The sequence below is a fragment of the Cydia splendana genome, chromosome Z (genome assembly GCF_910591565.1).
Source record: "Cydia splendana chromosome Z, ilCydSple1.2, whole genome shotgun sequence".
Lineage (NCBI taxonomy): Eukaryota > Metazoa > Arthropoda > Insecta > Lepidoptera > Tortricidae > Cydia > Cydia splendana.
Window position 1 is genome coordinate 27,431,184 of NC_085987.1, and position 24,682 is coordinate 27,455,865.

Consider the following 24,682-nt stretch of genomic DNA (forward strand, 5'->3'; position numbering starts at 1 on the left):
CAAATTATAATATAAACCTTCTGCCAGCAACTTCGTCTACGTCCTATAGGTATGCGTGTATGAACTGAGGGGCTACCGCGAAAACCGAAATTCGCAAATTGCGGGGATCTTTCTCTTTTACTCCAATGAAGGCGTAATTAGAATGACAGAGAAAAATGCCCGCAATTTGCGAACTTCGATTTTCGCGGTTATAGCCCTGTAGGAGGCAGCACAGGAGCCGTCAGATTTTTGGCGCGAGGCATACATGTGAAGTTTATGCTTCCAATGTAGCCCACGAGATGGCAGAAGCACAAGATCGCTATGCACAAGAAAACGTACGAGAACTGTACAGGGGTGCACTTGTTTTGGCGTGCAAGTGTCGATGTAGATACGAGTAGGTACATGTTTATTTATTTATTTTTTATTTATTTATATTAAATATAATCTTCCAAACAATTTCCGATTCAGGCCACAAGATGGCAGACCCTTCAACGCGCACGGCCCCTATATGATGATTTCCGTGATCAAATTATTTTGTTTCCTTTCCTCGGACATAAACTATCTCCATAATGTACCAATATCATTTCATCGATAAATTGGGTCGGTGGTTTAAGCGTAAAAAGAAACAGATAAGAGTAACTTTCGCATTTATAATAAATATTAGTAGGTATTTATAAAGCTCCCGCAGTGTGGAGTCTTAATTCGCACATCCGCGAATTAAGACTCTACACTCGCGTTCGCGGCTTCGCGCCGCGATTCGCGCACGAGTTTGGAGCGGGCTTAATGGTAACAATTTCGTATTAGGGTGGTATTTTTGGTGGTAATCCATCTATAAACAACACGCGGGAGTCTCAAATTCTAGTTTAAAGCGACATCTAGTGGCCGCGTGTCTATCATTGGTTAACAACTTAACAACTAATCGGCACCCATTGTGCCATCTATCGCCACCAGACGATACAAACAGAGCTGATAAAGCTATGTTCAAGAATAAAATTTAACTAGCACAAGTTTTGTTCACTGTATTGTATCTAGGTGGCAGCACTATGTAGTACAGCTAAATGGAATCGTATAATACCGTGAATGGCTTGGAGAAAATCGTGTACCGCCGTGCTCTCAGACATGTTGCGAGTACCTATATGGTCTAAAGATACGTTATATGGAATATCTACCCTCATCTATCTCCATGACACCGCAGTGAAGGATGGCTCAGCTGCCAATTCGGCTGAGCTCCTCAAGCGGCGCAAGTATGCTAGTGGTTGCATATTTGAGCCGTTTGGGGTTGAAACTCTGGGGCACTGGGGCAGGTTAGTGGAATTGACGCGTGACCAGAAGGCTGGGTCATATCTGGCACAGCGGATCAGCATTGCCATACGTGGCAATGCCACGAGTATACCTAGAACTTTTTCTAGCATAAACGAGGTAAAGGGTGCACGAAATAATACTAAATAAGTGTTGAAAACAATAAGATTTATTTAATAATCGTACAATAAAAGCAAAGTAGTGAAGACAAAAGAAATATAACAACAAGGCGATGTTAATTGCCGTCGTACGCAGCTAAATATTAATGGTACACAATCGTTTTCATCGTAACCAAAAGACAAATTAAAGATGGAAATGATTGTTAAAGAAAGGGGGTTCACAAGTAACCGGGGACCGAGTGAAATCTGGCGGAGAAGAATCATTTCTTATGTCGTTAACTCATTTGGTAAAAGGTACGACACCAATGAGTGTACGTACGACCGGCGGCCGCCGCGCGGCGACTATATGATGATGGTGATTACTTATGCAAACCTACAGACAGATCTACCACCGCGATATACAGGCGCTTTATCGTCGATATCACTTTTATTCATTTTACATAAGTTATTGCGCAGTACCTGGGCAGAGAAAGAATGCAAAAGAAACTAAATCTAAGACATAACTAGGTGACATTTTCAATAATTACCAAAGTGGAGTCACGGCCCCGCGAAAGCTTAACAACATATAACATAATAATATACATACATTTTTATTCAAAACTAAACCGAAACACGTTTGAACAAAATGATGACGAGAGTCAACAAAGGTATACCCAGTGTGATGATCGGTAGTACATAGGAGTAACTACATTAATACTTTAAATATTACGCTATACCTATGCTTCAGTCTTTGTTTAATTATTAATTAAATCAGCCATCATAGAACCGAGGCGTTGACTTCGCCCTCCAATGATCACATTACTTTATGATTATAATTTATATACACAACAATACACGGCTGCGGGCGCCGAGCGGGCGGCAACAGCGGTTGCCGTGCCGCGGAGCACGGTGCACGGTGCGGCTGACACCGATACTATTCAACATTGTTTACAGCTTAATTCGGTATTATTATTATGAGTCGGAATTGTTTATCAAGTTTACAATTAGACATACATTATTATTTTATCTTACCAGACTATGTTTAGGATTTTAAATAATAAAAATTGCTGGCCATCAATTAAAGGGAAAATAATAATATTTAACACATCGCATTAGCATTATTAACGTATTATAGCTACAAACTAAAATTTAAACAATCATACAAAGTCAATTGAAATAAGAAAAAAAACATTTAACACATGACATGTCAAAAGAAATTCGCAATAAAATATCAACGATGGAAAATATGATACTCTATCCACACACATACTCGTATCATAAACCCTCTATCGTGCATACAAAAACCGCAAAATCCAGCCAGCATAAAATATCACTGTTCTGATAGAACATATTAATTATCTGTGAAAATGTTATTATTGCGATAATGTTGTTAGATTTAGACCAAGATAAGTCTGCAACGATTATGATAGCACACGCGCGTAAGTGTTGTATTAAATGTCAAACTTCTATGAAATTATGACGTATAAATAACACTTGCACTGCGTATGCTATCAAAATCGTTGCAGACTTTTCTTGGTCTTTTCTAACTCTACATCGATATCGATTTGATAATTACATTAAAATTTTGAACAACTCTGATAATTAAAGGAATTTGATTTGACCTCATTACTATTAATGACATTTTATTCGAAATGAAATGTCTATTGCAAACAGTGTCATTAAATGCTGCAGTGGCGGTCGTTACATGCGGTACCTGAACACATCATAGAGAGCTTATAATATGTGTGAAGACAAAGCAGTGTATGTAACTTTACATAATCAGGCATTACAGCACACGTGTGATGTTTTATGAAACTGGCTTTTAGCTCGTTAATGGGCCCACTGATTAACAGTCCGCCGGATGGTATCTGCCTGTCAGTTGTTCGGAACTGTCAACTTTTTGTTCTAACTGACAGGCCGATTCCCCCTTGTCAGTGGGCCCCTTTACATAAACCCACACTCGTATGTTAATGCCTTTTATTATGTAGCAGTGACATAAACAACCTATTAAAGGGTCAATATTAAAAGACAAGTAATTTATTACCTACGGTGTAATAAATTACGAAAATATAGATAAGGGACGATTACCAATGAAATACTGTTGTATTAGTATAGAAGTAAATACAACAGAACAAGAATACAATTTTACAACAACTGGCGTGCCGAATACTATTATGCTGATCGATAAGTTCCTTGCGACTACTACCACATTTGTGCCAATGTATATCAAATTCCCCAACTCATTAACAATTGAATAAATTTCGCGTTAGACCCGTCTATAAATGTGAGTTAATATGTCATTAACAATTGAATGTAATCATTTCACATTAGCCGGGTCCACACAGAGCAAGCATAAGCGCGAGGCAATTTCCTCGTGCACGACGAACGTGCCTCGACGGCATTTCCTCAGGCGAGGCACGTCTACACTGCCAGTCTCTGTGTGGGCCCGGCTTAGACCTGCACGCCTAGGACAAGTTGTAGCGCGCGACTTTCTGTCGAGACGCGCTTGATGTACGAGTAGGAAATTGTGCTAGACGAAGCAAGATGTGTTGGACCTACAGAAATGGGCATTATCTAAACGCCATCTAACGAAATTACCATATAAGCAGCACGCTTTATTCTGATTTATGCTTAAGTCGTTACAACAACGTGAATTTCTGATAACCATTAAAAGAATATTTCTGATAACCATATTTCAAACGTGCTAAAGTACACATAAATTTTACTGAACGCAAGCAGTGGAAATTCGTATATTCGTAATAGTACAGCTGTGCTATTTTATTATTTATTGTGGCATATTATATTGTCATTGTTTTGTCAGTAAGAAACTTAATATGCATGGTGTCATTATAGAAGACGTAATTAGAAATAATGTTGTTACAGTAGTAGTCGCTTAGAAATGAAAAAGTTTTTTCAAATATATTTGTCAAAAAATAAAACACTAACATAAAATATTCACCCTACCACTTCTGAAAAGTGTAGTGGCATGGACACTGCGTTAATCCACAGGGCATAATAAGACTGGCATTCCAATAAATTACCTACAACGCGCAGAATAGTGAACTTATAAAAAAAAATCTTGTAACAGTTCAATGCTAACTAAAACCAAAAATTGTTAAACGAGGCGGTACTATAGAGCAGTATTTGTAACAGAACCGTCGTCAAATATTTTTAATTATGCATAGTAATTAACTTAATACCTACCCAATGCTTTTATAATTCTTTGGGATAATGAAGCATACATTTGAAATTTGGCAATAATGATGGCATTAAGCCATCATGTTGATCGAGTGAACAAATTTAATGATTAATATTAAGGACTATACTTGTTACATAATGTAATAATGTTGAATTAGTTTACCAGTTGAGTACATGGATACTTGAGTTCCGCGAACAGGCGACCCGTCCGCGCTAGACTACTGAGACTCGCACGCAGAGCCGGCCGGTGGGTAGCTTTGTATAAAACGGTGCATCGTCCACACTCCACAGATACAACGAGAACACATCACAGGCCTGTTAATTTGACAGTGATGACATCTTAAGTGTTGTTTGTACACATGCATGGATCGGCCAAAACGTGAAATCTAAACTTATGCCTCTCTAAACCCATGACAAATATTCAAAATACAAGTGTTTTTGTAAATATACATTATTTCAAATTATAAGTTTAAATCACTTTAGTGCATGATTGATTTTAAACTAACATAATTGCATACGGAGGAAACTATATAACAATAAACAAATTAATAATTACTCGAGGAATAAATGCAACTTGTACGTATATTGTGTCATTAATTTCTTATACTATATCTCTAGGTCATGATTCGGGACCTAGTCCATTTGTGTATGATTGCCTGGCGTTATTTATTTATTATTATAGGAATGATGGTTGTTTCGTGGCGAGTGTGGCGACGGTTAAAATTGTAAGCATGAATAACCACCCGCATAACACGAGTCGCTTTCGCCGTCCCATGCACGGACAAAACAGGGTGACACAGACGACGCGTTTAGAAGTTCCACGGCGCGTACAGGTTGACGTAGCGACGCATCAAGCGTCGGTTGAGTCGATGCTATTCGTCGCACTTGCGACAAGCGCCGGGCACGTCAAAGTCGAGGACGAGCAGTTTAGTCTCTTCGGTGCCGTTACGCGAGCCCACGGCGCAGATGAGCTTGGTGGCGGAGGCGCGGATGCGCCACACCACGCCGCCGGAGCCGCCCGAGCTGAGCTCCACGAGGTTGCGGATGAACTCGCCGGTGCGCACGTCCCACAGCTTCACCGTGCCGTCGTCCGACGACGTTATCACGAACCGGTTGCTCGACTGCAGGCACGTCACCGCCGATTGGTGTTTGTTAGGACCTACACACACCAAATACATATTACATTTAATACCCTGTAAAATTTAAGCCCTACTTATCAATTTTAACATGTATATGATATCCAAATATTTAGATGCCAACCAAGAAAATGGGTCTAAATAAGGGATACGGAATCTGATATGAATATTTATAACACTTAATGGAGTCAGAGTTTACAAACGGCTTGAAATAACTGGAAGTGAGAAAATTGCCAGGTGATGCAAATTAAAATCATCTACCTCAAACATTTCACTAGATGATATCAAATATTTTTACAACAGTGCATGTCAATATGGGATTCGCAATCGTTAACATATAACTCGTTTAAAAATGTGATATCCAAGAACATGTGAGAGTAACACTAACCTGAGAGCGTGTGAAGGCAGTGGCCGGTGGTGATGTCCCACACCTTGACGGTGGAGTCCGCGTTGCCGGAGACGAGTATGTTGGAGTGCAGCTCCATGCCGGAGGTGAGCGACTGGTGGCCCGTCAGCGTGTGCTTCAGCTGGCCCGACTCCACGTCCCACACGCGGATCGACGTGTCTAGCGACCCGCTCACCACGTGCACGCCGTCAAACTGCACCGCATTCATTCAATCAATATCAAAAAATTACAATACTAGTATAATTAAAGTTTGTGGTATAAGCCTTTTAAGTGAATTAAAAACAATGATAATATAAGTAGTTATCATTCGTGGTTTAAGAGAGTACTAATTGTTCTCTCTGGATATTAACGTTATGGAAAATATTTGTACGCAATTTGTTGTATATTAGTTAGATTCTGCACGTAGACTTACTAGGGGGGGTATATGGGGTTTCGTATGCCACTCCAAAAGAGGTTCCAAAATAAAGGACTGCGCATATAGTAACGCTTCCTGGTCCGTGCCGTACGAATTACATTTGCTGTCTCAATACCACCTAAGAATACCAGGAGGCAGAAAATTGTCCGCCATACTAAATTCTATAAAGAACGCATTGAATGTCATCCAAACACCCTAGCTCGGTCACTAATGGAAAACAACGATAAAGTGCGACAGTTAAAGCGTAAAATAATTCAAAGGTTAGGCCAGCTAGAGTAACTATATGTGTCTAAATAATGAGGATGGGACATATGTTACGTACTGAGACCGTAGGAATAAGCAACAATCAAAATACAGCTGAAAGTCTCATGAGAGGACACAGATTATAGTAGCTCAAGAGGAGGAAACAGAATGATGAGTGAAAATAATGTGTCTGCAATAAAATGTGACGTTCCACGGGGAGCGATTGGCGCTTACGTCGCGTAACACCGCTTTAATAATGGTGCGTTGTTAATAATAGCGTAAGCGCCAACCACCATTAGATACCGTTACATCTGGAACGTCATAAATAGGTTTAATATAACGTTACCTGTAGACTGTAGACGCGGTTGGTGTGTCCCGCTAGCGTGTGCAGGCACTCGCCGGTGTCGGGGTTCCACACCTTGACGAAGTAGTCATAGGCGCCGGACACGACCACCTTGCCGTCGTACTGCACGCAGCGCACGGCCGCCAGGTGCCCCACCAGCACGCGCAGACAGCGGCCCTCGGGGATGGACCACACGCGCAGCGTGGCGTCGCGCGACCCGGACACCACCCTGCCACACAAACAATCACTCTCAATACCAACTTTATAGCGCAACAAATAACAGAAAAGCGAGGGCGTATCGCGTATAATGTGAACACTCGCAAAAGCAGTATTATAATGACTAGTATGTCATATAAAATATTCTGAATCAGCATAGATTCAGAGATAATGGCATATTCTCGAAAGCATTAATGCATTACTCGTGTAACATTCGCCTCTCTGAGAATTGCAAGACCAAGTATGTATTACTGTAAGAAGTTCGCTTATCAGCATATTGTATATCAGTTAAAGTAGTAGTATCAGGCTGTCAAAGAGAAGGCACAGTACCGTCTTTACCATAAGGGCACACGGGGCCCGTGCCCAGGGCTCCCATCCTCAGGGGGCCCTGAGATCAGATAGTAAGAGTATATTTGATTACCCATAATAAATAGAAGATCATAGTAGAAAAATGTAAGTTTAATTCGCTTTCTTTACTTTCCAAAAGGGCCCCAAATTCTTATGTGCCCAAGGGCCCCAGCATAGTTTAAGACGGCCCTGAGAAGGCAGCGTACCGGCAACCGTGGAAATTGCTCTACCGACAAGTCTTACTCTTAAATAATATGATGATGATGAACTAGTTATTCGAACAGTTCGAGTAAATAAAAATTATTACAAATTGTATAATTGTAGACATTTTAAAATTATCAAAGTAACCCGATTTTTCCTAAATTTACCCTATTTTACGATACGTATACATTCGCATTTAGCTCATTAACTTTACTATGCACTAAATATAGATTGTGTATTTTAAGTATACATATAGGAATATATAAAAAAAATAGTGAGTATGTGTTATATGTATATAAGGGTCACAAGGGATAAGTAATGGAAAATGGCAAACTTCAAAAAAAAACCAATAGAGTGCAGTTTTCCTCGTTGACCAGACTGTCATAAACATATTTTTTTGTATACTGCACACCATACGCGAATAAATCTTGATTTCTAAGTATATTGCAAATAGAACTAATTTTTAGTATGACAAAATAAAATTACAAGTTCATGAGCATGACAAAATGAAATTATATTTGTATCTCAACTCAAAGTAAAAAATGTAATATAATGCTTCATTTCTTTGTTGATCAAGCCAGGCTCTTTGACAGAATAAGCCGATCCTTGATGTAATTTTAAAATATGTATACAGTCTTTTTCTATATTAAAATCAACACATGGGTAATCCATATAATTGGGTGTAGTTGTAGTTGTAAACTGACCTGTTGTTGTAGAGATGCATGCAGCGCACCGTGGAGGTGTGCCCGGCGAGCACCTTCTGGCACTGGCCGGTCTTGGCGTCCCACACTCGCAGCGTGCGGTCCGTGGACCCGCTGATCACCAGGTCGCCCACCATCTGCGACGACCACACGCCGCCCGAGTGCCCCACCAGCGTGCGCAGGCACTGAAATAGGACACATATTATACTCATTATCACGTTTTATGTACACGCAGCACGTCGCCAGATTTCAACATTATCGTCCCGATGTCACCTCCCAATCTCAGGAACCGGAACATTCAGAAACAGTTCTAAACTTGACTACTACTGTCAGTTCTTTTGTACGCCTCAAGCCGAACCGTCTGTCAATATAATAACGTTATCAAAATTTGCTTGCTTATAAAGTTAGACGATTCTCAATGGCAACCGCCGTGTGTTGTAACGTTAATCAGTTGGTTGATTGTGTGTGGTGCATAACCAATTGTGTACAAGCTAACTGTCAATTAAATCCCCATTTTAAGTGATTCCCAATAGCAACCTAAGAGATCCCGGGGTATATCAGTTCCGCCCTAGAGCCCAGGCTATGTACCTAAGTAATTGTCATGATGATTTCGCGTACAAAAATGCATCTAACTTTTTATTGTATTTGCCCATATGTTTTGTGCTACTCTACATCTAAAGTGGCTTCAACTAGTACAAACGTGACTTCTGTGAACACTCAAGCACATTTGAAAGTTACTGACGTATGCAAATGGAAACTTACCTTTCCCGTAATAGCCGACCACACTTTCAGCGTAGTGTCGTCGCTGCCGCTAAGAATGCGATTTCCGTAGAACTGCAAGCAAGTGATGACGTGATCATCATGTCCTCTCATCATGATGGGGTTGTTGACCGGTTTGTGCAGCCAGTTGTTCTCGATCAGGTATTGGCGCATGTAGGCCGCTTTCCAGGGGCTGACGCAGCGCGGCAGCGACCGAGGCATCTTCTTGAGTGTCGTAATGCCTATGCGACGGCACTGCTCCTTCCATAGTAGATTGTCGTCGGCAAGGAACCTAGAAGAGACCACGTCAGTCTTAACATATTATAATATGTGAAAGCGGTAATGCGGCCTTTTCGATTTTTCGGCCTCGGCTCCTCCTATACCACAGGTATGACATTTCCGAAATTGGATATGTAGCGATTGAATAGTCGGAACTAGAATTAAATTTAGACTAGAAACTACGTGGTCGATCTCGAATCCCATAATGGGGTGTACTAAATATCTCAATAGGATCCCTGGGGAAAAAGGCGCACATCATGCGGCATGCGGCCAATAGCAAAGCTGTGACAACCGAGTCACGCCGCCAAAAGTAAACTAGCAAGTAGAAGCTGTTACCTCCAGTATCGGCAAGTTTGCGCGGCACGCCTCAGGTCTTTGGGCTGCAGGTAGCCCAGCACCGTCAGCGCCAGCTCCTTGGGCAGCAGCGAGATGAAGTCCCGCTGGAACAGCGGCTCGATGGCCTTCATCATGTGCCGCACGTGGCTCGCGGCGCAGCGCCCGATCAGAGCGTCTATCGCTTGAATTTTCTCGGCATTCGACCACGATTGGAATCTATAAAATATACAATTCCAATTATAAAAGTTAATTTTTTTATTGACGGTTCCTATTGGCTGTTAGTTAGTTATTTATTCACCAAGGCTGAATGATTCAAGGATAATAATTATGATCAACGTTAATTTCAAATCATCTCTCACAAATTGAATGAATGTTAACTGGATAACTAATAAAAAAAACCGAGATTGGTCCTATTCCATGGCTTCTTACAACTCGAGCAGTTTGGTTAACACATTCACTACCAGCGACCCGCTAGGCGGGTTCTCTCTCGCGGGTGTTCGTAGGCGCTTTTCGCTACATACGGGTTTTCCCATATTATTGACTATACGCTCAGAGCGCGTAGCTCGCGCTGGCACTGAATGTGTTAAGTTTAAAAAAAAACTCTTAAAAAACCCCTGTACGGCGGCGGCGGCGTATCGGCGGCGTGGCCTTGAAAGACTTTTGTTTAATGAAAAAAAAATTTAAACCAAAATTTACCGAAAAAACACGTTTTTGCCATAAGAACGTTATAAAACGGGTGCATTTTTTAATTTCAAGGAAAATTTATTAAATAATGGTACAGTCAGCCTAGAAAGTGGTTTAACACTTTCTTGGCTGACCGTACGAAAAAAATTTTTATATCGCATAAACTGTAGATAAACGGTATCAGAGGCGGTCTTAATCTTGGCGATGCTCCGGCCAAAAGATCTTTGCGAGGCCCTTATCCTTTGTGCTAAGTAAAAAATAAGGATAGACTGTATCAGGGAAACTTTGACAGTCCAAAGAGCCGGAGTGAGGAAAATCGAGCTCCGTCATTAACCAATATCGATCCAACAAAACCGATTTATGTCTAAAAGCGTGGACAAAGCCGAGCACCACCTAGCTCGGAAGACCTGATTCCGACACCTCCCCATGCGAGGCCAGAGGTTGAGCTGCATCAGCTGCAGGCATAAAGCTTAGAATCGAATGCCAAGTGTGAGCTTGGGTGACGGTTGAACTCTGCAAAGATGGGGTCAGCCTGGAGCGCCAATTGAGGCGCGCTTCTGTGTGAGGCCGAAGGCCAAGCTGCAAGAGACCAGAGCTTGGAATTGAACTAGGGGTCCAGCGTAAGCGAGGCCAAAGGCCGATAAAGTCCGAGGCCATATTGAAGAAATGGAGCTTTCCTGCGGGCGCATTCGTGCGAGGCCAAAGGCCGAGGTGGAGTGGAGCTAAGATCGGACAAGAACCAATTACCAAGGGTTTTAAAAGGCGAGGCAAAAATTTAACTCCTTTTTAGACCTTTTAAAAACGTTAAACCATGCTTAATTCCAGATCAAAAATATTAAGAAAAATTGCTCGGCTTATTTTGCAAGCCTCGGGCGATTGCTCCTTTCGCCACTCCCAAAGGCCGCCGCTGAGCGCCATAATGAACATTTATTTAATTATTTATTTTAAACTTTATTACACATCAAAAAAATTACAAAAGACGGACTCACAACATTGAAGATGTTTCTTATTTTTATACATATTACAATTAAAAAAAAAAAAAATTATTTGAAATGTTACAATTAATTAAATCTATAAGTTCCCGAATCCATCAACAACTGACCATCGTATTCAGTTTAAACAAAGTCCCATATCTATTGATATTAGTGTCGTTACCCTAAGACTAGTAGCGCTAGCGCGGCTACCAGCAAGAAAAGTTTGCATTTCTCATCGATATTTTTGAATTATATGGACCTAAAATGCCTTTTGAATGTCTATAAACTATTCGGAGTGGCGCCGTTAAAGATCTAAACTCAATAACTGTATAATATATTTTTTGATTTTGCAAGTAGTAGTATCTAACAAGGTCACGCCGATGCCACGCCGATAGCGCATCGTCGGCGGCGGCGGCGCGAAAATTTTGTCGGCGGCGGCGGCGCGCCGGCGCGGCGCTCATATCTAGTCAGTATAGGTATATGTACAGCAAGCTACAAAATGAATGAATTCATAAAGTGGCCATGCAATTTAGCGGCCGGGTGTACCTGTTGAGCCAATTCTTAATTTCAGGTGGTCCTTGAAGAGTGGCGGGTATGGAGGAGGGCGGCAGCGCCTGCAGCCAGGTGCCGTCGGGCGGCGCGCTCGTGCTGCCGTCCGGGCAGAACTTCTTCGCGTACTGAGGCGGGGGCGGCTCGTAACGCCTCTTTCTCTGCCAAATATTCACTATATTAACGGCCTTAACACCATATTTGAAGGCTTAATGTCGATACAACTATAATATTATTTAAGTATTGACATTTCGCATATTAGTGGCCTTATCTGTTTAAGTAGGTAATCTAAGTCTTAAATATTTAATTACACAAACGGGTACAAAACGCTGGAGTTTAAAGTGTTAAATATTTAAGTAGTAAAGGATGGACATCAGGAATTACCAACATTGTCCAAAGGCCATAGTCGGTTTTCCATAGTAAGTTGGCCCTTAAATCAATTTGATTCGGGTTTTTTTTATGAGTACCTCTTATGGTGAAGGATATTTTTGCTGAGTATCAACATCCTACTAGTGACAGTTTTTGACTTATGTTTTTTTTTTTTCTTTAATGTGTTGTTTTTCGGGATGTTCAAGCGACTTGCTTAAATTTTTTAAATAGTGTTCTTTATTTAGGTATGCATCGATACTCAAAAAACGAATACCAGTTGGCATATAAAAAAAAAGAAAAATGAACTAAACAAAAAATAAATCATTTTTTAATGTCGTTGTGAAGTAGTGACACCTCTAATTTTTTTCCTAGTTGTAGGCCAGACATTGGCCTACTACTTGCCTAAATATCAAAATTTTCCAAACGGTACTTCCTGTCAAAAATTAGCAATATGTGTGGTCAAGTTCTGTACTCAATCGGTGTTTTTCAATGTAGTATACATACATTAAGTTGTCATTGGCGTTTAACTCTTAAATACGACAACCTGATAAGAAAACGCAAACATAATCGAAGAGTTTGTATACTACATTGAAAAACACCGATTGAGTACAGAACTTGACCACACACATTGCTAATTTTTGATATTTTAGGTACTTTATGATGATTTTAATACCGTATAGCAAATACAGTCCGGACAGGCCTACCGACTCTTTGGTACGATTTAAAGTAACAACTAGTGATGTGCCGAGAGTAAAATACCATTACCGGTATTTTACCATTTGGGAATATTACCAGTAAATTACCATTCTTCCCGGTAATATTCCCAAAAGCGGGTATACTCGTACTTGAACGCTTACGTTATAATTGAATTAATTTAATTAAACATGTAGAAATGGCTTAATTATCTTTACGTCTCTTCCACTCGTAGCATCAGCTATCTCTTTCACTCAATCTTAGCGGAGTTGCGAAGCAATGTAGTATTACGCTGTATCCCGTACTGGGCTATAACCGCAAGTTCGTCAATTGCGGGCGTTTTTCTGTCACTAAAATAAATGAAACAAATAAAATAAATGAAACAAAATAAACGAAACAAATAAAATAAATGAAATAAAGGAAATAAATGAGATAAATGAAATAAACGAAATAAATAAATATAAACAAGAAAACAATAAGAAAATATTTAAGAATATTATTATATCATTGTTATTAAGCTATAAAAAATTACCACTTAACGTATAAAAACAATGTCATTGTACTGTACCTACTCATAATAAAAATGTGACGATTATTATTAAATCAATGTGATTTTTACATTTTCGTTTTAGTTTTACTTAAATTCTGGTATTATTCAATGAGTAGGTAACTGGTTTTGACTATGCCCACTTGCCCAGACAAGGGGGATACTTCCTGGTAATATTGGTAAAATACCGAGTAACATTGGGAATATTCCCAGTAGTATTGGGAATTTACTAGAAAAGTAAACCTATGTTGATTTTTTGCACTTCGTATGATGCATTTGTTGACAAGTAATGATTTAATGTAAAACAACTTATGTTGACATTTACTTAATTTGAATATTACCGTAAATTACTGATTCTTGGGAATCTTACTGGTAACATTACTGGGAATTTTCCCACCTTCAGTATTTTACCGGTAACGGCACATCACTAGTAACAACAGGTTAATAGGCTGCCAAAATATGTTATCTAAGTTATGTTATGTTATTCATGACTGTTCAATTGAGCAGCTGCGGAATAAATGTGGTGAATTTTTATTTACATAAAAACGATTTTTCACCCCACGTTTTGGAATCCCTTCAATTTCTGATGCAAGCGTAATGACGGAGATAGCTAGAAGAATAAGCTTAAAATCAAAGCCTAACGGACATTCATGGCGTTGATCCATCGCTAGAGCTGGTCGATAGAAACACTCCATGATAGTTATATTAGATGTCAAAGTCATAGTTGTCGTAAGTAGCATGCCATATTCTCTAAAAGGCCACCATGCACAGATCCTAAACTTTTCTTTTTACGAAAAGAAATGCTTAGACTATGTCCAGATGTTTGTGTAATTGCTGTTTACATAGTACGATTTTTTTTTGTGTGATATTGTCTTGTTCGCAAACCGCAAATTTTCTTGTAGTATTTGTCAGCAGTCGTAATTGTTACTCGAGAGGATTAGGTAAATTTTGTCCAAACCATATGCTTTACGTCGAGGTCCCAGGACGAAATGTGTTCCTTATTAAAGCACTAATTAAACACATGCGTAATTTTGAAATAAAAATATAATACCAAAAAAAACGGCTAAGTAAAGTTGTCCCTATAATTAACAATACGGTATTTACTTGTAGCTTGTTCGAATAGAGCCAAAGTAACCAAATGCCTAATAATGACTACTATAGATTCCGGTGTCTATTATTTTTTTGTTCCGAAACATTACAATATTGAGAGATATTTTATTATAGGTGCTTGTAAATGTAGTCGGGTTAAACGCTTCACTATAAGAATAGCGGACCGGATGTATATACAAGCTGCAGAATTCTTGAAAATTAAGTAAATCATACTTTTTTTTTAATTTCTTCCAAAAACTATTGTAAAATTATATCAGATGAACTTACCTACTGTAAACAATATTCCATAATGAGTTGAGTTCGTCCAAGCTAACTTTGCACCAAATTGAACATAACAAAGTGAAGGAGTGTCATTATAAACGTCGTATTTTCATAGATGTTTGATATTAATGATGACATTTCCACACTTATTCATTGCAATTGCCATGCAGAGTTAGCTTGGTCCGACTCTAGTTTATTGCCTATAAGACTGCAATATTACGTTTTCAAAACCCCCATAATTTATATTCATGCTTAGATGACTTCAAAACCTTAGTGGTATGTATAATTGTATAATGTATATACGTGCTACACTCTCGCTCGCATAATGGAAAACAAAAGCAGCGAATGCAAACCAAGGACCATGTGCAACTTTGTATGGATCCTGGTCCAAAAACCAACAGAGATGAGAGTTATGTCATTCGATAGGCATTTCTATGTACTTCATTCCGTGGGCACCAAGCGGAATTCCATTGCAGAAGTGAGATATTGGTATTTTAGTCAAAATGTCGTCACCCTTATTACCTAGGCAATAGAGTCCAAGTAAGTAAATGAATTGCTGCAGGTGTTCGCGCACCGCGCCGGCCGAATGGTTTGACCGATCGAAGGAAACAGTATATGCGCATTTCTATATTAAAACTTGATTATTTCAGTTCTGCAATGTAATTCAACTTAATGTATAAAATATAGTAGATAAGAAGACCTATTAAATGAGATAACTCTCAACTCTGTTGGTTTTTGGACTATTTTGACGCATAGTCATTTGTAGCATCTTCATTTTAAAAGCTATCTCATTAACTTACCCAAAGTCTCTCATCAATTTCTGGCTCTTCGTCATCCTCGTCGTCCTGGAAAGAGACAGGTTTATTTATTACCTACAATGTGTTTACTACATTCATTCTTAGGGTTCCGTTCCCAAAGGGTAAAAACGGGACCCTATTACTAAGACTCCGCTGTCCGCAGTGGCGTAACTAGGGGGGGTTGGAGGGGGCACGTGCCCCGGGCGCCGTCCAAGGGGGGGCGCCAAAATGGGCAAATTACCTTTTATTAGATTACCTCTCCGCCTTGCCAAAGGCACAGCAGGGAAACTTTTGTCTGTCGTATTTACCACCACTGTGAAGTGTGAAATGCGGATGGTAATCTGGCCCACAGCGCAAAAGAGAAAGCTGATCTTTTAGGTACTCTTTTTGCCTCGAACTCGACCTTTAAAGACGACGGTAGCGCCCTAGCGCCCACCATCCCGCAGTGCGAATACTCTATGCCAGAAACTTCTATCAAGCAGAGGGATATTCGGCGGGAGTTGCTATGTTTTCGTTTTATAAAGCGAGCGGGCCGAGTGCTTCATAGTTGTGTCCCGTGTTAGCGCGTCTTGTCCGTTAGGGGTTTCCTGTCGAAGTTACCATCTTATGGACTGTCCAAGAGACTACCTATGCAAGTGGATCGCTAGCCCTTTGTCCGGCAGGCGCATATGAGCCGTAATAGACGGAACCTGCTCCAATAACTGCTGCTGCATATCTGTGACATGTTGTCTAACGACGACATTCATCGATATGCGGACGACAGTACTGGGGATTCCTATACAGAATGGGTAAAAAATAACTACATTCCCGTTGCCAGGGAGGTTTTGGGATTATACCAACATCCCTCGTTCTGTGATACTAGAATGTCGTGAAAAACCTGTGTCAGTTATAGAGAGGATTCTATCCAGAGTTTCGGTGTGGGATCGGCACAATTTAGTCCAATTCAATCCCACCAAGACTCAATTTTGCGCGTTTACCGCTAAGAAAACCCCATTTTTCAAGGCACAACCCTTCCCATGTCAGGGAGTATTGGGAGCCTCGGTGTTGACATCTCCATCAGTGACGTCCAATAATTTCGTAGCCACCTTGCAGGGTAGGCTGCGCTCGTATCCAAAAAAACTCGGTGTGCTCAATAAAGGGAGGCGATACTTTACTCTGGGGTAGACTGCTATATGTATTTTATGTAAGTCGCAAAGCAAGTCTGATCCCATATATTGAGTACTGCTGTCACCTTTGGGCAGGAGCACCAGGATGCCATCTTGGACCCTTTGAATCAGTCCAAAGGCGCGCTGTAAGTACCTATGAATAGTCTACGATCCCAAACTCACTCGCGATATTGAACCTTTAAGTCTAAGGAGACTGCCTCCTTGTCTGTGTTCTCTACCGCTCGTAGGCACAAGGAGAGGCTACAGTAGGGAGATCTCCAAAAAAAGAAGTGTATAAGTTTTAAAATGGTCGGCAACGCGCATGTAACACCCCTGGAGTGTAGACGTCCATAGGATGCGGTGACCGCTTACCATCAGGTGGGTCGTAAGCTTGTTAGCCACCGATGTACTACAAAAACGCATATACACTGTATTTGTCTAAATTAAAAGTAAACTTTAGTACCTAAGTAAAAAAGTAGCCCTTTCGTTAGTTCATTTCGTTTGGGCGTCTGTCTGTCACCAGGCTGTAACTCAAGAACCGTGATAGCTAGGTTGAAATTTTCACAGATGATGTATTTCTGTTGCCGCTATAACAACAAATAGGTACTAAAAACATAATAATATAAATATTTAAGTGGGGCTCCCATACAACAAACGTGATTTTTTTCTGCGTTATGATGATTCCGGTTTTTTTAATGTTTATGTTGCTCGCGAAAGCGTTTTATTTGTTATAAATATTATTGGACAATTTTACACAGATTGAGCTAATCCCACAATAAGCTCACTACGGCTTGTGTTGTACGTACTCGACGATGTATACGTATAGATACATATAAATACTTATATACTTAGAACACATCTATAGGATTCGAACCGGGGACCTCCTGCTTCGGGGTCATCCATTAATTACGTCACACGAATTTCTAGGTTTTTTGACCCCTCCCCCCCTCCTTGTCACACTTGGTCACATTTGGCAAACCCCTCCCCCCCTGGTGTGACGTCACATTTCTTCAACGAAATCGGCAAATATTTATTTAATATTATATCAACATATTTTTGACAAAAGAAATATAAGTAATTTTATCATCCAAAACTGATTAAGAAATAAAATTGAACGAATAAAAACGATTATCTTGTTATTTAACTGTATAGCGAATAAAATAATTTAAATAAATTTTCGGTTACTGATGAAGTTAAAGTAACGTCACAAAATTTGTGACTCCCCCCTCCCCCTTGTCACAACATGTCACATTTTCTTGACCCCTCCCTCCCCCTAAACGTGTGATGTAATTAATGGATGACCCCTTCGTAGTTGGTAGGGTCATTGTCATTACCGACTAGGCTAGGAGGAAGTCATATGTGTTACTTATAATATAGGTATATTACGATTATCTATAATTCAGATCAGTGATTGAAAGCTGACCGAGTATGCTTTAAGCTTATTACTTATTTGATTTATACAGAGCAACGAAATACCTCATGAGATGATAAACAAGTACACCACGTTTCTTCAATTACGTCGTCATCTGAGTCATCATCCCCATCGCAAAATGGCTGCATGTAGGGCTGAAAACAATACGTAATTAGAATGTAATCAATATTGTACTTAATATAATAACTGTGGTTTAATTGTACCAACATTTGTATCATCACTGCTCGTCTTATTCAATTTTCGTTTATTTCTTATTAATTATCATTTTTAATTTGTCAGTGGTTCTTTGTTCATCTTATAATAATCTATAACCTGCGAATGATACGATATACGACAAATAAGACATATTAACCTTTTCGCCGCCACGTCAATGAAGTAATAAAGTGTCTTCAACGTGTCAAGTCGTGGCGTGTGGGGCACGAAATGTACTTACTTTATATCAAGTCAATGACGGCGAAAAGGTTAAGAGAGAGAGACAAGTATACAGAATTTGGACAGAAAATATAATGTCAAAAGATGAACAAAGAACCACTGACAAATTCAAAATGATAATAAATAAGAAATAAACGAATGAGACGAGCGATGTTCATTAAACTTACAGATGACTTGGAGCTCCCCGGCTCATTCTTCCTGGTGTCGTTGAGGCCTAGCAACTTGTCGGCGTTGGAGGTGGACGGCACGGTGAACTCCTTGTTGGTGTCCGAGCCGGTGCTGCCGATGCTGGACGCGTTGGAGCTGGTGCGCCCCGAGGGCCCGCCAGTCGCTTCCAGGTCGCTCACGTCGGGTGTATGGTTGTCGCAAGAACTCTCACCCATCTGCTCCGCTTTATACAGCTTTCCTTTGGGAAAGTCCTTCTTCTCTTGGACACCACTACTAAGAAGTTTTTGCATAAAGTCAGGCTTGTAGGCTTCTTTCCTCGGAGGCTCCTCGACTGTGCTTGCAGGTTTTCGAGAATGTATCATATTTTTTATTGTCGCATTACTATCTTCACAATCTTCTGTTTTGCTACAACCAGGTAAACTGTAGTCATTGGATATAATATTTGGGAAGGCGGATATGGTCTCCGAGCTGGACGCCAGACTGGAGCTCGCACTGGACAGGTTGCCAGAGTAATGTGGACTCGCGGCTATTTTGCCATCCACAATCATACTAGAACAATGATTTATTATTCTATTCTCCTCATCGAAGTCCTGGCGCTCTATATCATCTATCTTATGCTTGGAATTATCTTGAGATGTAGCTTCATTGTCAACCACACAGGCTTCACTGTCAGTCTTATTTTCTGTGTCAAAGGAGACATTATTAACCCCTTCATATGCTTCAAAATTAAAATGAGAACATGTTGGATCCATTCTAGAGTATTACGTGAGCTCTGCAAAGGAAACAGTAAATTAGTTACCCCCTTATTTAAAAAACTTTACGGGCCTGATTTAGTTAAATTATGTTTTATCCCCTTCTGGGTATATAATATTTAATTACAATATTATTCGTATCTAAACTCACATGGTTCTTACAATTCTTTCAGGACATCCGAAGCAACCTGAAACAATTATATTGAAAAATGTTATTACGTTTGTATAGTAAACCTTACAAAAATAGAAACCCTGAAAACACAATAGCGAACACAATAGTGTATTTGTCATTTTTTTTATGAATGGTATCAATCGATCAGGTTTCTTTTGAGGATCAAATGTCTGTATGGGACCCATTGTCTTAAAGCAATACAAAAGTCACAAATGATTGTCAAATTCTGGCACCCGCACTTTACTGACGAAACGCTTCGAACAAAATGGCAATACATCGTGACGTCACCACGTAACGTTAGAAGCCGTTTCGATGTATGGAAAACAAGGAAATTGCGATTTTGTCGGTGAAATATTGCGTTTATGTATATTGTTGCATTACAATATTTTTTTTAATAAAATGTAAGGATTCGAATAGTACCATCACTTTTTTCCTCTTTAGAAGTTGAATAAAAATATTTTTTTTTTTTAACTTTGAGGTCTTGTATTTTATTTTCTTTATTTATTTCTCATCTTAAGTTAGGTTATTTATAATATGAATATAAAAGTAAAATATAAAAACACTTACAAAACAATAAAAAATAATATAAACACATTATAAAAAACCTAACCTAGGGTGCCGCCAGCAGCGGGGCAAGGCCCAAGCTACCGGTGGTCAGGGCTGCAGAGAGAGGAACCGGCGGACTATCCGCGCCGTGTCCAAGATCACCGCCTTCTGCATCTGACCCTTGATCCAACCACCTAGCGAGAGTCTCTCAAGGTGTTGGTCGAGACTCTTCGCTATTAGACCGTTTACTGAAACGACTATCGGGACAATGATCGTCGAATCAACATCCCACATGGCGGTTATCTCGTGAGCCAAGTCTAGGTACTTACTGGACTTGTCCTTCTCGCCTTTCACGAGATTCTCATAATGGGGGATGGTGATGTCAACGAGCACGGCCCGACGTTGCGGTCGATCTATTATCACAATGTCAGGCTTATTAGCTACAATAGTCCTGACAGTGATGATAGATCGATCCCAATAGAGCGTGGCACGACCATTCTCGAGAACAGGCGCAGGTAAGTACTTGTAGTATGGTACTTCGCGGTCCACAAGGCCGTATAGAAGAGCAAGTTGCTGGTGAATAATCCTGGCTACGAGATTATGTCTGTGCAAGTACTCGCCGTTAGCAAGATGAGAACAACCGGAAATAATATGCCTGAGTGACTCTCCGGGACGGCGGCATGCCCGACAAATGTCGACCGTACCGTCCTTCAGGATATATTTCCGATAGTTGTTCGTCATCATCACTTCGTCCGCAATTGCACAGGCAAAACCCTCGGTTTCTCCGAAGAGGTCCCCGAATCGTAACCAGTTCACCGATGCGAGCAGGTCCACGTCGGGTCCCGTGAGGGCCTTGTAGTGCTACACGGGCACCTTACTCTCCCATGCCGCCTTGCGATCCGCAGTACTTAATACCACAGGTTTGCGCCAGTTCTCGTTTGCCAAGGAGAGTGGCGTGAGGTTCCTGTCTACTGCCACCACATCACGATGCATCCCACACTCGTTGTTAAGGAAATATTTTATTTATTATTATCCCCATATATTATTTAAGTTTCCAATTTATTGTGATAAATTTTCTATTCTATCCATATTTTCTATCTATTTAACTAGATTTAGTTATACAATTCAACATGTGTTAACAACCCTATTATGTTTATTTAGCAAGATTGCTGGGAACAACATGGATAGATGGTAGTTATTAGTGTTTATGTAATATGCATAGCCCGGTTTTTGGAGGCAAAAGCGTACCAGTGCTAGTGTTTAAATAAATATCGACTTAAGTGTTATGAACACGCATAGCAAGCAATTTCTAAATCATAATAACGAATGTGACTCATCCTTGAAGGTTTTTAGGGGGCAAAACAGATAGCAAGCAATTTCTATATCATAATAACAAATGTGACTCATCCTTGAAGGTTTTTAGGGGGTAAACGGATAGCAAGCAATTTCTAAATCATAATAACAAACGTGACTCATCCTTGAATTAAACAATACTAATTAAGAGCTCTGGTTTCGTAAGATAGGGAGCGTGTATGAAGTATAGGGCAGGCAGGCAGCACAGGAGTTAACAGGTTTTTGGCGTGAGTATATGTTTATGTTTCCGATTCAGGCCACAAGATGGCAGACCCTACAACGCGCACGGTCCCTATAGTGACCGTCTCCGTACAAAATAATACAGCTAAATGATGAGTAGCTAATACATACTAGCGACTGCCCGACGGCTTCGCACGGGTTAACAAATTATACACTTAAACCTTCCTCAAGAACCACTCTATTGATATGTGAAAACCGCATTAAAATCCGTTCAGTAGTTTTTGAGTTCATCGTGAACAAACATACAAACACACAAACAGACAGACACGGCGGGGGACTTTGTTTTATAAGGTGTAGTGATGTTTATACCTACTTGAATTCAGACATGTACTTAGTAAACAGTAAACACAAAAATAGCAATGATAAGAAAAAAGTTATTTGTGCAACAAAAGAGCAAAGTTCGATATTTCTTCGAGTAGTTAGTTTGAGTCCCATGCAAGCGAACAATTCTAATTTAATTCTTAAGAGAATCAAAAACACGAGATGTAAATAACTTTTCTTTTTGCTAACAATGTGAAAGTGACATATCAAATAGAATCCAAGTATTTCGCACTTGTTGACCCCGCACTATGAATGATATTCAAATGTAAAGGTCAATCCAATGTCATTTTGTCTCATGGAGTGAACAAAATCTCATTATGCTTACTGTTTTTAAGCAGCGAAGTATCCTCATTGGAGCTACTGAGGTGAAAAGGTGTTTTCTATTAAGAACCAATAAAATAATTGAGCCAATGTGCTAACAAGTATTCCTTACAATTTTGCCAAAATTGACTTCATTTTAAAATATTCGAATCTCCCATGTTACAGAAATACAATTTCCAAAGTCATGAACTAAGAACTGTTAAGGATGAAATCTCGTGAATGACTGAGAAGTCATTCACGAGAGGTTCACAATGATACTGGCGCAAGTGCGAACGAGATAAAAGAATGACATGATAGTTCTAATCCTGAAAAGTATAAAGGAAAAACAAGTATTTTTTCTAAAAAAAATAATCTTCTTATTGTGTCAAGGTATTTAATGTTTAATCATCATGTAGTATCGGCTAACTAAATTGTAATAAAATGGTAATGGTTAGGTGATATATTGAGAGCCTAAATAGACAGTAGACCAAGGATGTGACAGAGTGGATTAACTTCAATAGCAGAAGTGGAAAACCAACATACAGATGGTAAATTCAGATGACATCAGAGGGATTGCGTGGCCACTTTGGACATAATGATGGCAAAGGACTGAAAAACGTGAAAGGCTAATAAATAAACTGTAAATAAATGGTATACAATAAATCTGAATATGTATTGTTGTCCAAAAGTACTTTACTTTTAATGCTATAGTTTACTTGAAATAATGAAATAATTTCCTAAATTCATAACTCTATTGGCGGTAAATTGCCATGCCAGCAATTGTGCTGAAAAAGTAATTAACAGATATTATTTCCTCCACTCATATCAACATCTATTCTAATGCAACCAGTGTATATAATAGCCAGGTAGTTAAAATCAAGACATAAAAAGCTGTAACTAACTTATAAACAAACAATATTGTTTCACTATCATTTATTAGGTGTTCTAATTTCAAATAATAACAATAACAATTGTAGTAGTAGCACTTACATTAAGAAAACTAAAGTGTTTAAATGCAATGCACTTAACTGTTTAATTAAATTCCAATATCTGTTGTTATCATGTCTATAATACTGTTTGGTTTTGTTACTACAGCTGTGCATTATGAAAAAAGAAACAAGACCATGCATTGCAAGGCCATTGCAGGCAGGACTAACAGAATGTTTCTTAAGTAGGCTCAATGTCAGAATCAAGGCTAATCTAGTCATACATTATGCCTCAAGACAACAAATGCAGCTACAAACAATAATTTCACAAGAAAAAAGCAAGAACGTAAGAAACGAAATTGTGCAAATTTTATATTTCATAATATTACATGTCTGTACGTGACTGTCACTCCATATTACAACGCTGCACATTCCTACTACGAGAACACAGGAAATAAATCACGTTTCACTATTCCACCAAAAAAATCTCTAAAGGACTCTGAAACGACCGTGAGAACTTTTTTTTTTTACGAGCACAGGATTCACGTGCACAGGGTCTAAATAACGTGTGGACAATTTCTTGGTTTTAAGTTCAATTCGAACAACCTAGGCATTCGATTAGAAAAACAGGGCCGCTCCCGGATGCTTAAGAATATGCTATAGGTATCGGGATAAATTGCATGCGCAGAAACGCATCCTGAGCAAAATAGCTCTGTCTGGGATTTTGATACGATAATGGTGTAAAAACATAAAGTGGGTTGAGAAACTGCACTCCCAATCACACATCCACATGTCCAACTCACTAAAACATACCTGAATACACTGCCGGTAATCTCATAAGTTTTACTTCATTTTCTTTGAAACAACATAATTCAATGTATTACTAAACTAAAAATATGCAATGTGCACCAATTAATTTCTTCGACTTCAAACACCGTGGTCGGCCATCGACCA

The 24,682-nt window shown here is 39.6% G+C and overlaps 1 protein-coding gene across 1 annotated transcript; it reads right to left on the minus strand.

Annotated features, from left to right (window-relative positions):
• Positions 1–1,429: 1,429 nt before the first annotated feature.
• LOC134804755 (F-box/WD repeat-containing protein 7-like) lies at positions 1,430–24,682 on the minus strand. Its single transcript, XM_063777970.1, has 12 exons — positions 24,542–24,682; positions 20,022–20,058; positions 19,118–19,890; positions 18,563–18,652; positions 15,945–15,989; positions 12,162–12,325; positions 9,958–10,173; positions 9,346–9,634; positions 8,587–8,768; positions 7,121–7,346; positions 6,099–6,309; positions 1,430–5,733 (listed from the first exon to the last, which is right to left on the minus strand). Exons 3-12 carry the CDS (start codon positions 19,868–19,870, stop codon positions 5,447–5,449), a joined length of 2,463 nt encoding a protein of 820 aa, XP_063634040.1. The 5' UTR covers positions 19,871–19,890; positions 20,022–20,058; positions 24,542–24,682; the 3' UTR covers positions 1,430–5,446.

Coding starts and splice junctions, on each gene's coding strand:
- LOC134804755 (XM_063777970.1), bottom strand. CDS start 19,870: ATGGATCCAACATGTTCTCATTTTAATTTTGAAGCATATGAAGGGGTT. Junction 9,635..9,957: donor CAAACTTGCCGATACTGGAG/GTAACAGCTTCT, acceptor GGTCTCTTCTAG/GTTCCTTGCCGACGACAATC. Junction 5,734..6,098: donor CTGCCTTCACACGCTCTCAG/GTTAGTGTTACT, acceptor TGGTGTGTGTAG/GTCCTAACAAACACCAATCG.